General features: G+C 35.7%; 1 protein-coding gene and 1 long non-coding RNA gene across 2 annotated transcripts in view; one reads left to right on the plus strand and one right to left on the minus strand.

Moving 5' to 3' along the window:
• The window catches only part of LOC124216532 (lachesin-like), a 108,490-nt gene that overhangs the window by 13,267 nt on the left and 81,349 nt on the right, over positions 1-13,874 (minus strand). Inside the window, exons 3-4 of the mRNA XM_046621108.2 lie at positions 3,064-3,271; positions 1,517-1,678 (exon numbers count right to left, since the gene is read on the minus strand). Coding sequence (XP_046477064.1) covers positions 1,517-1,678; positions 3,064-3,271 — 370 coding nt within the window. The remainder of the gene's footprint in view (positions 1-1,516; positions 1,679-3,063; positions 3,272-13,874) is intronic.
• Positions 1-13,874, plus strand: part of LOC124216533 (uncharacterized) — a 101,670-nt gene that overhangs the window by 6,445 nt on the left and 81,351 nt on the right. The gene's annotated exons all lie outside the window — the stretch shown is intronic.

Consider the following 13,874-nt stretch of genomic DNA (forward strand, 5'->3'; position numbering starts at 1 on the left):
AACTACTTCGATCCCCGACTCGGCGAGACGCGCCCCGAGTGCCTGAGAATCTCCTACCGAGATTAAATGTTTTCTTTTGTTTTTTTTTTTGTTATTAATATGTTCTCGCAATTCTTACAAATTTTTAGTACACGCTCCGATCAGCGATCAATTTCAAAAAGTGAGTAAGCCAGATTTTTCTGGACTTTTTTTTTTACGTTTAATCGTAAACTTCGATCTATCGAAATCAGGATTGCTTGAAAAGGCAGGTGAATCCATCAATCAAAAAATAAAAAAAAAAAAATAAAAAACCAATATTTTAAAGAGCCAGTTTGATCGAAAAAACGATCGTGCGATTGAATAATAGATTAGTTCGAATTTCTAAATTATTGAATGAACGTGAAAATTGGTCAAGCAGGCAACGGTTAACAAAAAAAACCAAGCAATCGGAGAAACAGTTAATCAGAATTCTCGATCAATCAATTAATCAAAAAATGCGAATAATCAAAATTTCGTTCGAGTGAGAAGTCTGTGATTAATTAATCAAGCGCAAGTCTTGGAGTGTTTTTCAAAAACACGGATCAACAAATTTATACATACATACTCGTAGTTTTCTAGTTATATTTTTTGAGAAAGGGAAAATATTCGGATATGACCGTTTAAGGAGTTTGATAATTCTGAATTTTCATTTCCCTCAAATCCTAAACCGTAACGAAGATCGCAATATCTTGAAACACAATATTGCTTCCACCGAACATGAAGACCCGTCAATTTCAACATCGTTTCCTGTATGAAACAGCAAAATTGTTTCCATCCGTTGACTTTATCGACATAACGATGATAGCAAAAAGATCAAAAACGTTTCCTCGAATCGAGTATTTCATTTCCCTAAATAAGTCCTGAAAAATGGGAGCGATTTCCGTTACTTTCAATGCTGACACACGCACAGATACGTGGCATGGGTACTCATACTTGGAGTTTCATGGTACAAGCGAGCTTTTGTTTTTAAACGAATCCTTATCGGCTGATAGGTTCGACCAAGAACTGTCCGTGTCGAGACGTCTCGATTTTGCAGGATTGCATTGTCCTGCAGCACTTGAGGAGAAGAAAAGTAGCCGGGATAAAAAGAAGACTAGAGCATTGTGTAGGTATGTGTCTTGAAGCAATGGGACGGAGTATTTTATTTACAACCCGCTTTCTTGGCTCAGGAGCAAAGAGATTTCATCAATACGCGTTGTTTTGTACGTCGTCGGGAGAAAAATGTAAAAAATGAAAATAAAAAACACTTGGAATCGTTCGGCGAAGACATTCGTATTTATCTGCTAATAATTAATTCTGACGAATGAATTTCATGTAAATGGAAATAATGGACGGAATTTTTTGCGAATATTTCAAACCGTCGATCGTTCGTCCAGATTGAAATACTGTAATTAAAAAAAAAAAAAAGAACTCGAGTAGAAAATAAAGTTTCGTTTATTATGTTATATAATTGAAAATCAAGATATTAGTAAGCTATAATTTCGAAAAAAATGTACACCTTCTCTGCCCTGACCCATTAGTTGTATCAGACTTCCGTCCTCGCGTCTCCACGTGATGTTGGGTTTCGGCGATCCGGTAGCTGAGCATCGAAGAGTGACGTTACTGCCCTCCCTGACAACCATGTCTGTGCTTGTAGGATAATCCTCGATGTCCGGAGGAACTGCGCCGAGATAAATTTCCATTTACGAATAATACCGCAAATTCCTCAAATATCTTCACTATTCACCATAACCGAAAAATATAGTTCAGGGTAAAGTGTGAAAATTAGTTTTCTAGCTGTAATAGAAAAATCTAATCCGCGTTGCCATTCTTTTCGATTTCAAGGTAACTCGTACTATTTTTTATTATTTTTTCCAATTATTGCGATGATTTGATTTCGGTGCATCGGTAAACTGATGATAATATGACTTGAGCATGGTAGACTTGGAGAAATTTTGACTTCCGGTTACCGCTCAGTCCTTAACTATTTTCATTTTTTACCACAATCGAAATATATAGTTCTAGATACAAAATGAAAACTAGTTTTCTAGCTGTTACCGGAAAGTCTAGTATCCGTTACTGTTCCATCTCATTACGATCACTGTTGCAAAAATTTAATGCTTGTGCAACAATAAATTGACGTTAAAGCCTTGTTTAACTAAAACAGTAGAGTAAACCTCAGAAACTGATTTTGCGTTGCAATTACCCAAAAAAGGATCGAAAATAGCGCAAAACGGTTAGGCGTACCTCGTTTTTCGTAATTCAAACAATATTCAAACAGTTTTTTTTAACGACTCCTGTTTTACTGAATTTTTCTAGTTACCGTAACAAATGAAATTTTTCTCAGTGTATCGCGTTACCGAGTCAAAAGTATTATTAAGAATTACGATAATTTCTTTTTCGAGTTCTAATTGGTTTCGAATTTCACGTAAGATGATCTTCATACTATAGGGCTGAACAAACCTCGCACAGATTTTTAATCTATCAATTTTATAAGGAGAGCAGCTTCGAGGTTATATTTTGAAATTATTCAATCATTAACTAATGATCGGTTCAAACAATCTCAAATCGATCCAAAGTTATACAAAAAAAATGGGATGGACTGCCGTAATACTTTTCAATCGATCGCGTCACTCCATGCTCAAATCAAATCACGTTGAGGCTTTGTTTAACTCAAAAAAATGTATCAAGCCAAAAAAGAAGATAACAAACAAAAAAAAAAGAAAAAAAAATCTTATGGATCTGACCACGAATTAGCCAAAAGATTCATTTGTCACAACTATAATCGAACTTGACAGTTACTCGCAGAACAAATTTTCTATTATTTTTTAACAACGCTTAAACCAACCAATTGCAACAACGTCAATTCTACTAGAGTTTCTTCAGTAATTATTACTACAGAGAAATATTTTTCTCCGCGAGGATCAAGCAGGGAACAAAGGGTACGACAGCTGCAGTTTTCCGCTAGATAAATCTTGGGAGAGAGTTTCGAGGCCGTAAATCATCGGGGGATGACGCCGAATCATCGCCCCGTTATTCTCGGGTAAATCGCAGCGTAGAGCTTACCGACAATGTCCAGAAAGCCCGTCTGGTACTTCATCGGGTCCGTGTTTATCTGGCACATGTAGAAGCCCCGGTCCGACTCTCGAACGTCCCGGATGTGCAGCCGCCATGTCCGGTGGTCGTTCACCGTTATTGCTATCCTGTAGTTCTTCGTTATCACGTGGTTCGTTATCGTCAGGATCGTCTGCGTGTCGACCCGCAGCCAGGCGACCTGGAAATCGATGATCGGTAAGAAAAATTCCACCGAGTCTTCACCGAGTCGCAAAAAATCGGCATCTTCGTTGTTTCTCAATGTTTGGGAACATCCCTGAATGATCTGATTTGACATTCGGTTGTTTTATTCAATCATTTACCGGCCTATAAATCTATGATCGGTAAAAGGAAAATTGCTTCGATTGTTCGGTTTCGATAGTTGGAAGATCGAGAAGGTATCCAGACATTTATAAGCTATTTATCAGAATCAATCTGCAGGTAATTTTTTTCGAGTTATTATCCAGAAATTTGTCAACCATTTGAAAGTATAGAAGTACAGTTTTATCTTTCTGCATTTTGAATAATTTTGAAAGGTCAACTCAAGGAACAGTATAATAATAGCATGAGGGAAATCGCATTTGAAAATTTTTTTTTGCACATCTCTTCTTTCATCACATCATACTTTATTATCATAAGTATGCAATTGAATATAGTGAAAATTAGATCCGTTATTGTATTAATAATATTATCGACTACCTACTAAAAATAAGCTTTCGATTTCTGTCGATACATTTGACATCGATAGATATTATCGCATCGCCTTTAACGGAAATATTCACATTTTTCTCTAATTGCACTTTTATTCTTTGCGTACCAGTAAAACTCACATACGAAACTCATAAGAATTCGTAGTTTCAATGCAATTGTATTGAAATTGTCGAATTTTCGAGTAGAATATCTCGCCAAATGAGAAATCTATCACGCGACAAATCCTTATGACCGATTATCGAAATCTTTATTCCATTCTATGACTAAGTAATTTTTCTTAAAGAAATCTAAGAAAAAAAAAGAGAGAAAATTAAGGGTAACAATCTGTTCGGATTTTTTCGGTCAAATTTTATCAGACTTTGAATAATGCTAGATCATCATCAACGAATTCATACCCTATTCTTAAAAGTCTAAAGTCTCTTATAAGAGTTCGATGAATCAAGAGTCACAGTCGAAAAATCTGAATATATCGTCGCATTTTCGCAGCTGATCGTCCTACATTTTTTTTTTTTTTTTTCGTCAATTCCTGGTGGTCTCAATCAACGAGAAAAAGCTCGTATAATTCGTCGCGAAAAATTTTTGCACGAGAATGAATTTCACGTCCGCACATGCAGCTCGGCCATCCGATTATTCCAGCAATCTCGATTTGAGGCGAAGCCACTAGACAAGACAATCAAAGCATACCATCTACGCCTTTGGTTACCGTGGGACAACCGCAAGCTCGCAAGGCCAAACCGAGCCTGAAGTGAGCCTAAAAATCATACGGTTTTAGCCGCGGCTTCGCAATCCGGAGAATTCCCCTTCGCTTCGGTCAAAGAGAGGGATCGCGATGCATCTATAGCAACCGTTTCGCATTCCATTATCGCTCAAAAGCCAGCGGCTAACCTTTCGACTTGTGAATATTCGCTTTAATTATAACAGCCTCGTTGCAAAATTTTGCAGCGATTCGCGGGTGCAACGGTATTTATTTATTTATTTATTATTTTTTTTTCTTTTTTCTGTAAAGAAAATAAAGCTTCTTGCAATGGAACAAAAAAATCGAGCGGCTGTCGCTAGTTTAGAGAAAAAATTCTACCCGTGAGTATTGAAATTGGATGAACATTTTTTTCTGAAATTACTGAATTCGATGCAATTCTTTAAATCATTCAACTTTTATATCTACGCTTTCTTTGGTCGGTTAATAAGTGTGAAGAATCTCTTTTCGCTCGTTTGGCATCAAACAAAAAAAAAATTAGTTAAAATTCTTCCCTTACACAAGTAGGACAAGAACGCGCTGTGCACAACGTCGTAAATAGGCAAGCATGCGAAGGGGCGTCCTCTTATGACTAGATTGGCCATAAATAATGCTCTGTGGTTTATGGAGAATTATTACACCTATGATACAGGTGAGGGCGAAACAAGAACACGCTTATGCTGAGGGCTGCACGATGTTTAGTGAAGATTTATCCATCCTCATAAGAGAGACCATGCAAAACAATTCTATAACTCTGTTAAATTTTTAATCCAGACCAATTGACACGACTGGATTAAACTTACTTGAATGAAAGGGAAGAAAAGAAATGTTGAACCATTACTAAACTTTACTTAAAATAGCTTTATCAAAGCTATTAATATCTTCGATAGCCTACCTAATAACATAAAAATACTATCAGTTGATCAAATTTCTGCAATAAAAAAACAGAAAGAGGTGATAAAATATAATGTATAGCAATGAAATTTAAATTTTTAAATTCTGTTTCTGAGATTTAATGAAATACCTGAAGTTTTGTTTGACGGTCTTGTTTTGCTTTTTGTCTCTTCTATTTCAATGTCAACTATAGGCATTGGTAATAAATATTTCTATTGATAATTGAAAAAACTTAAAAATTGTTATACAGCGAATTGAGGTACTTCGATTAAAGTATTTGAATCCGGTACGTCAAATTTATGAACCAGACCTACGAACAAGTAATCTTAATTGCCTCCGTGGGATTGCTTACGTAAAATTATCTAGTCAATACTTATCGTCGTGAACATTAATTGCATATTGAAAAACTTGGAAAACGATAGTATAAAATATAATTATATATGTAAAATTTTTTTGCAGTTTTGAGTAAATTATATTGTAATTCAGTGAATTACTATTACCTGTACAAGCACCTTTTTCCCATGACGGTAAATTCTCCGGTTAACTTTTACCTTCGGGCCGCGATCATCACAAGTCTTTAAGAGTAAGCGTGCGCGTGATGGGAATTCGGAGAGAGTTTTTGCGTGTTTATCAGTATTATGTAAAGGTATAAACTTTCGCCCCCATTTCACCGCGGATCCGATCTCTCGCAACTCCGCAGCCACTCGATCAAAGGAGAAGAACCCTAACTTGGTTAGTGTGCTCGTCTTATATTATGTAGCGGTGAAACGTCGAGAGCAGGATCTAGAGCTCGTTTTATCCTCCGGGACGTGGAGAAACTCGATTTTAACACAATTACGCCCTCGATTAGTCGGAGGGAAGGCGGGCAACGCCGCCTACCTAAGCTGGTTATTTCTGAGTTGATATTATACCCACGTTTTCGGCAACTCCATTTTTTTTTTTTTTATAGGGATTTCAGAAATTAGATATCGAAGTGCGAATGGATTAAGTCGAGACGAGTACAAAATTGTCGTACAATTTCGCAAATATTCGTTAGCCTCTCAAGGTGACAAGTTCTTTTTAACCTGAACGTTAAATATTTTTTAAGTATTTTTTAAACGTTTCTGAAAACTTGGAAAATGATGTCCGTAATTGTTGAGCATCGCATTTGCACGCAAGATCTTTCTAGAATATTTTTCAAACATCCGTGAAGTCTTGGATAATGAAATTTTGTTTGTTGAATGGAGTTTGATATCGCTAGAAAACGTATAGAATTTTTATCAATCGATTTCCACCCTTCCAAACTATTTTTGAACACTTGTCAAATCTTTACGAACTTGCGGAAATCATCGACTAATATTTTGTATCGCACGTGTCGACATTTTTTCGAACATCATTTATTTATTTTTCAAATTCCATGGAATCGTTTGAGATTCGTTCAAACTTTCTGCAATGTCTGTCAAAAAAGTCGTTTTCAATAATTATTCAACCCAGAATGCTGACTGGAATCTTATCAATTCAATTCAAAAACTTGTGAGAAATCGCGACAAGTTTTTTAAAATCCGCAATTTTTTTTTCACCTAATAAATTTTACCTCTGTGTTAAAAACTTTTTCAAGCTTACTTCAACGATACCTGAAAGTTATCGAAGTGAGTAAAATCTATCACCTCTGAAACAGTGCGACGAGTGTTGTTAATTATGGAATCGTTGAAATTGCAAGAAATTTCAAAAATCGGAGAAACGCTTTTCAACCTTTTCAAAAAAATCTTTGAACCGTCCCAGTTCAACTCTCGAGCTTTTCTGGGTTATTTCGCACCTGTAGGCTTACGCCGGCGGCGAAATCAGAGACTCGTCGTCTTTGGGGTGGTTCTCAGCTCCTCTTGACGAAAAAGAAAACGAAAAAAAGGTTACACCTTCATCTCGGGCGGGTTTCCTGCAGGAGAAACCTTGCGAAACGCGACTATGAATTACAGCCGAAGTTTCCGAGCAGCGCTTGTTCCAAGAGCCTCTGTTTCCCGAAATTCCGCCCTCCGCAAAACTGCACCCCCGGTTTTCCCTAAATTTATCCGCCCGCTTTCGGCGACTGCGGGAATTCACCCCGAAGTCAGAAGTCCCTTCACTCACTTTCTGATTCGCACGGCTGAAAGGTAAACATGCAATTTCACCTTCAATTTTTACCATTTACCAACCCTCGAAATTTCTTCCTAAAAAGTAAATAATTATTTTGTAAGATGTGTTATTTTTCTCAACATTCAAATGTTCTGTACATGTCAAATCCAAATTCGAATTCAAATTATCTTGTGAAATGTGGATCGAAACTTGTTACAAATATTATGTGGCTACAATAACTACCAATCCGTCAATTTTCCCCGAAAAAGTCAGTAATTTTTTCGCAAAATTTTTAATTTTTTTCAATATCGAAATTCTGCGTACGTGAAATCCCACTTTGCCTATTGTTCTACGAAAGTTTTCTCCACGCACGGAAAAAACAATAAATAAAAATTATACCTCACCACAAATTTTCCCGAAAAAACTGGGACGTATAAAATTATTAAAGCAATTGAAAACTGTTCACCAAAAATTTTTTAAGTACTCACTCAAAACTCCGTCCAAATTCTAATTTATTCTCGATAGTTTAATCAAAGTATTCCCTCGCGAAAAGTGGAAACTTCTTCACAAGAGGACGAAAGTTTCTATGCCGAAATATTTTTTCTACACACCCGAATCAAGCATTTTTTAATTACGACAGGTACCGATTAAATTTCTGGATTTTCGTTGGATTTCGGAATAATTTTTTTATTCCACGGTACAAGGAATTGGAAAATCGTTGATGATGACACAGATTGTAGGACTATGAATTTATCTTTCGTAATTAATTGCAACTAATTGTTGGAAATATAACTGAAAATTATAGATCGTAAGAATTTTCCTACCTCTTTTCTATTCTATTCCTCTATTTATTAGACTAAAAAAAAGTTTGACGATAGAACATCGCGTTTGATTTTGTCTAATCTCGTTTTGTTGTTCATTCGTGTTATTTTCGTTATGATTTGAGTCGGGAAAACCTGGAAATGGCAGGAATTCGGGATGATTGACATGTTGTATATTTCACCGGGTTTATCAAACTGCAGAGGTGTTCCACGAACGTGTATGAGCTGTATATGTATGTAAATAATAAACATATATAACGAGTGCAGTCGGTATACCGAAATGCAAATTCACCGTCAACTTTGCCAAATCAAAAAATATTGGAACTTGAATATACGGATATGCGAATATGATATGTGACGAAATATGTATATGGAGCATTCCATGTCAAATCAACAGCCCATGTCCCTCACTCCTTTCGATTTTGAAATTTTTTTAGCATGATGCTGTTACCGACCCAAAAGAGGATTTGTTTCAGATTTTTTTAAACAACCAGTGAAATTTACGAAAAATCGAAAAACTAGTTCCGAAAATGCTACGTTTAAAAATCGGAAGATTTATGACCGATCAATAAAATAAAAACTCCAATTCTCACGTAGAGAAAATAAAAACGTGTGAAGAAAATAGTATATTCTGAGATTTTATTATCGAGTGGTGCATGAAAATCGCATTTTAAATCGTGCGAATTTTCCCAGATTTCTTGACATGACGTTTTCAGAATTGGTTGTTGACTTTTTTATACTCCACTGATGGTTGAAAAAATATGAAAGAAATGCCAGACCATTTTAGATTAGTAATAACATCATATTAAAAAATTATCTCAATTAAAGGGAGTGCTGATTTGACGTGGAATGCCGTATATATGTGTGAGGTATTCGCGTCAAGTCGAACGGCCGGCTTCCTTGATCCATTTTAATCCGATAGCCTTTTCATACAATCAAAGTACATATTGAAAGGATGAACTTTGAATTTGTCAGATTTTTTGGACGCATGATTTCTTCACGACAACTCGTCCAATAAATTGATTTCAACAATGTTATGATTTTTCACGCCGACGTAGCTTAAAGCCTGGACGATATACGAAAAAGTTCCGTCACAAAAATTTTAGGCTCTCTTGTGAACTTCTCAGGAGTATTTTTTCGGATTTTTCGTACCCCGTTTCAGTTTAGTTTTTATCCAAAATGCGAGCAAATTATTCGTAACTGAGAAGTACCCTTATCGAATGGCCTACAATTTATACACAGCGTGCCTTCTTCAACGCGAAAGGTTTTCTGAAAACTTCATAGCGGGTGGTGCAGTTGTTCGGAAGATGTATCAACGAATATTCACAGAGTGGCGAGAATTCGGTTCAAAGTTCGCGTCGCGGCAAGAAGTTTGCTTACCCTGCGCGTGGCGCTGCTGCGCACTCGAGCGCGATCTTCGATTGTTACGCGTCTTGTTTATAACTTCAGCTGACGACTTTTTCTCGAGGAGTGATACTTCGGTCTATCATTCATCACGATTCCTGACATGATATGTGAATTCCCTACTGCCGGACAATATTTTCGAAGCATATTCATCCAAGGTAAGAGTTCAACGATGTTTTGGGTATCGTAATACCGACTGTATAACTGTCACCGTTCATACCACCGCACTTATAGTACGTATGGATGGGAAATTTCACAGTTCCATGAAAACTATTACTTGTAACTTTTGAACTGCTTTTCCGCCTACTACGAAACTCACGGACAAACTTTGATATTGAAAAAGACGTGCAGTGTAAACATTTCAGCCGATTCGATTAGGGTAACATTTTGTTGCAAAAGATTTTCGAAGATTTTTCATGAAAACTATACTTTAACAGGGCACGTAAAATTGTGCAAAATTATTTCTAGAAGTTTTATAGAAAGATGCGAAACTTTTGTAAGTAAGATGAGAACTTTTTCCATATGTCACCTAAATTTCAAGCTATGTTAACTTGAGAAGATGAGAAATCGTGAAAAGCTGATGTTTCGACTAGCTGTGGTAAAAAAATGCTTGGTCAGGAAAATCTGAAAAAATTCAGATTTGATGCTTTCGATACGAACTTCAAGTGAGTAAAAGAGCGAAAAAATGAAAAATGGTCAGGGAAAAAATCTCGTTTCTCCGTTCGGTGTGACGTGGAATCCCCCATATACATATATGAATATCTCGACAAAATTCGGACGCAGCATCGCGAATTCGTGTTGTTAACGTCAATGATTGAAATAAAAATTGAACAACCTTTTGTCAACCTGCAAACGGTGTTTGCGCACGCTTACTGCATGAGTTCTGAAACGGCAATCCGATGTATAATGTAAATATCTCGCTGAGCTGCGTCAGTCGGCTAGTTTCAATATCGCCGCGACATGTTTTTTCCTATTTTTCTTCCACTTTTGCGAAATTTTCCTTTTTTTCTCTTTCCGAATTTTAATTTTTTTCATCTTTAAATTCCACAATTCGACACTTTATATGGCCAAACAATACAAATCCGTATTCCGTTATTTTCACCGTGAAAAATGCGTTTTCCTACTCTTGCAAAATCCTCAATTTGCAATCGCGAGACTCAGCGATATTCACCGGAAATATATTCAAATTCTTTCCAATTACGAAAAACGTTGCGGAATCCGTGATTCGGTGAATTTAATTCGAGAGGCGAATTTTTTTGGTTTATTTTTTTTAATTGTTTGTTTGATCACTCTTTGTTTTTATTATCTCGTGTCGCTTCAGGTACTTAATTGCGCTTATTAAATTGCACACTCTATCATGTTTTCAACGAATCGATAATTGAACAAATTAACAATTATTTTGGAAAATTGATCAAATTAACAATAATATTTTCGATGATTTTTATCCAAGAATACATCTTGACGATATTCATGAAAATTTCAGCGTTATTCATAAATATATTTTCAATTTTTCCAGACAGTATTGAACAAACACATAATTTAATCACTAAATTGTGTCGGTCCGTTACACATTCATTTCTGCAAACCTGCTACAAATCTTGAATAAAAAATAACGGTAAAAAAGAAGGTGGAAAACGGTTTAAAGTAGAAGATTCACGTTCATTCCGTAATTAAATGCCATTTCATATTGATCTATAATTTTCTCACACAAAACGGGATTATTTCAAACGTGCAAAAAGTCTTTGGGTTTGAAATAAACAATAATAGAAAAAAAATGCCTTACGAATTTGACTTCCGTAAAGCGCACAGGTGTTGAAACATCCGTTTACCCCGATTTTAAATTTATTTACTCTCCTTGAACGTGGCGAGAATACTTCTCGAGTTTCTTTTCTCTCTTTCTCGTTTTTCCGCCAAATTTCTTTGTCTTTCCTCCCATCCTCTCTCTCTTTCTCTCTTTCTCCTTTTTTTTCCTCAGGTGTAAACCGACGTTTCATACACACAATTCGCTTCCCGTAACAAAGAATCCCTCGCTTACAACAGGCAACTGCACTTCCAAGCGTTCTTAGTTCCCTATACATATGTATATGTATATATACATACATATATACCTGCTCGTTGCACAATTTTCTTCGTCCTGCGCTCGGCGCTCTGCCAGGAGTCTAATTATTCCTACACCGTTAAACCCGTTTAGCACATCGATTTTGCAACTTTAAGCATTCTCTCTCCCTCCCTTTCTGTCTTTCGCGCAACACCTTGAAATTCGTGTACACACACACACACACTCACAGTCCAGCATAATTTTCCCATTCTCGATAAGTCACACTGAGCAAAAATCAATCAGTTTCTTTCTCGCCTCCAAGCGAAAGCATATGAGTAAGAAAATTTATTTCACCATATATAGTAAGAAAACGACTTATATTTTGTACACAGACATGCATGTACGATATAACATATAATAATAACAAGTGTATTATCATATTATACCAAAAACGGGAAAATCTGCGGAGAAAATATTAAAGAGCCCGTGAATACAACTTGGCCTATTTTTCATATAATTTATACATATAGACAATCGAAAGATTTGAATATCATCTAAATATATTATGCATGCATGGGACTTTTGCGTCGAGAATACGTTTTGTATACTAAAATTCATTTTCTCCATTTCTTTTTTTAGCAAAAGTTTATCCTGGGTTCTTATATATTTTGTGCGCAGCGTCGGTGGTCAAGGAGGGTTGATTCTCTTGGGAGACCTGCCACCGTCTGCAGGCTTGGTCCCTTTCATTTTTGTTTATTTGTTTATTTTTTTCTTTTTTTTTTTTTTCTTTTTTCATTCACCAACTTTGAATACGTTTTCTAAATCTACGTTATTTCATACGATTAATTCTAATTCGGTATACAATTCCGTCGCAATGCCGAATCGTGGGAACGGTGAGAATCAGTTTCGTTTCGAATCGATACTTTGGATATGTATAAAAATTACGTCGGACAAACGACAGTTTGTCAAATATTTTTGAAAGGGAAATATCACGAGTGAAGAAAATAGTAGAAATTAGAAAAGACTGGTATTAGAATTCCAATTTTCAAACAAAAATAGTACACGTAAAATAGAACGAAACAAACAACAAGAGCAGTAATTGAGTTATAGATAAAGTGGAAAAAAGCATTAAATTCAGAATTGAGATTTGTTTGTTTCTTTCTAAATGATAAGCAGTCATATGGAAAATAAATTGAAGATATTTATGAATTGTTTCTCCAAATTCGCTTTTTTAGAATTCTAACACCCTGTACAACAGGCGCACGTATATATTATACAACGTATTATTCCGCAGCGTTTGCGTCGTACGTAATAATATTCTCGTGCGTGTCACGCGCCCCGAGCTGCACGAAATAATGCTCGTATATTACAACGTACATAAAGTTCAAAGTCAAAAGACTGGCGGGAATTTTTATGCATACCTACATCCTGCGAATCACGTTGCGATTTTATAGTGTCTGCATATTATATCGTCGGTATGCGTTGCGGTTGCAGAATAATATTCAAAATTGCGGTACATTGAATACCGTTCCAACCCTCGTCCGCGTTGTCGAAAATTGCCTGATTAACGAATCTGCGTGTCTCGTTTCGATCAAAAATCTTCGCATTAAATCGACATAGATACAATTCATTCTACACGTGGAAGGAATTTTAATCCGTTTCCAAAAATATTTGTGGGTAATTTTTTTTTCATCAAAGCAGGTATAGAAATAGGCGAACGACTTTCGTTTCGATCGAAAATCTTTGGATTAATTTATACAAAATTCATTATGCGAATCAAAGAAATTGTGATTTATTTCCAGAAATATTTTTGACTGATTTGTTTTCGTTTACTATTTATTTTTTTAAAATCTTATTTGTTCGTCCTTTAGTCAGAAAAAAAAATTTTTTTTTTTCTTTTATTAGCTATCATCGAAGTAGCGTGATACAAATATGAATAATGTAACCAAGAATGTTTAATGACAATAATTTCAAATCGAAATGTTTGTTTTTTCATTCTGCTGACATAATAAACGTAATAATTTCTTTCACGGTTTTTGTTAATTCATTCTCACGGTATTTTAAATTCCACCCCTTAAATTTTTTCGTATAAACT

The sequence above is a fragment of the Neodiprion pinetum genome, chromosome 4, assembly GCF_021155775.2.
Source record: "Neodiprion pinetum isolate iyNeoPine1 chromosome 4, iyNeoPine1.2, whole genome shotgun sequence".
Lineage (NCBI taxonomy): Eukaryota > Metazoa > Arthropoda > Insecta > Hymenoptera > Diprionidae > Neodiprion > Neodiprion pinetum.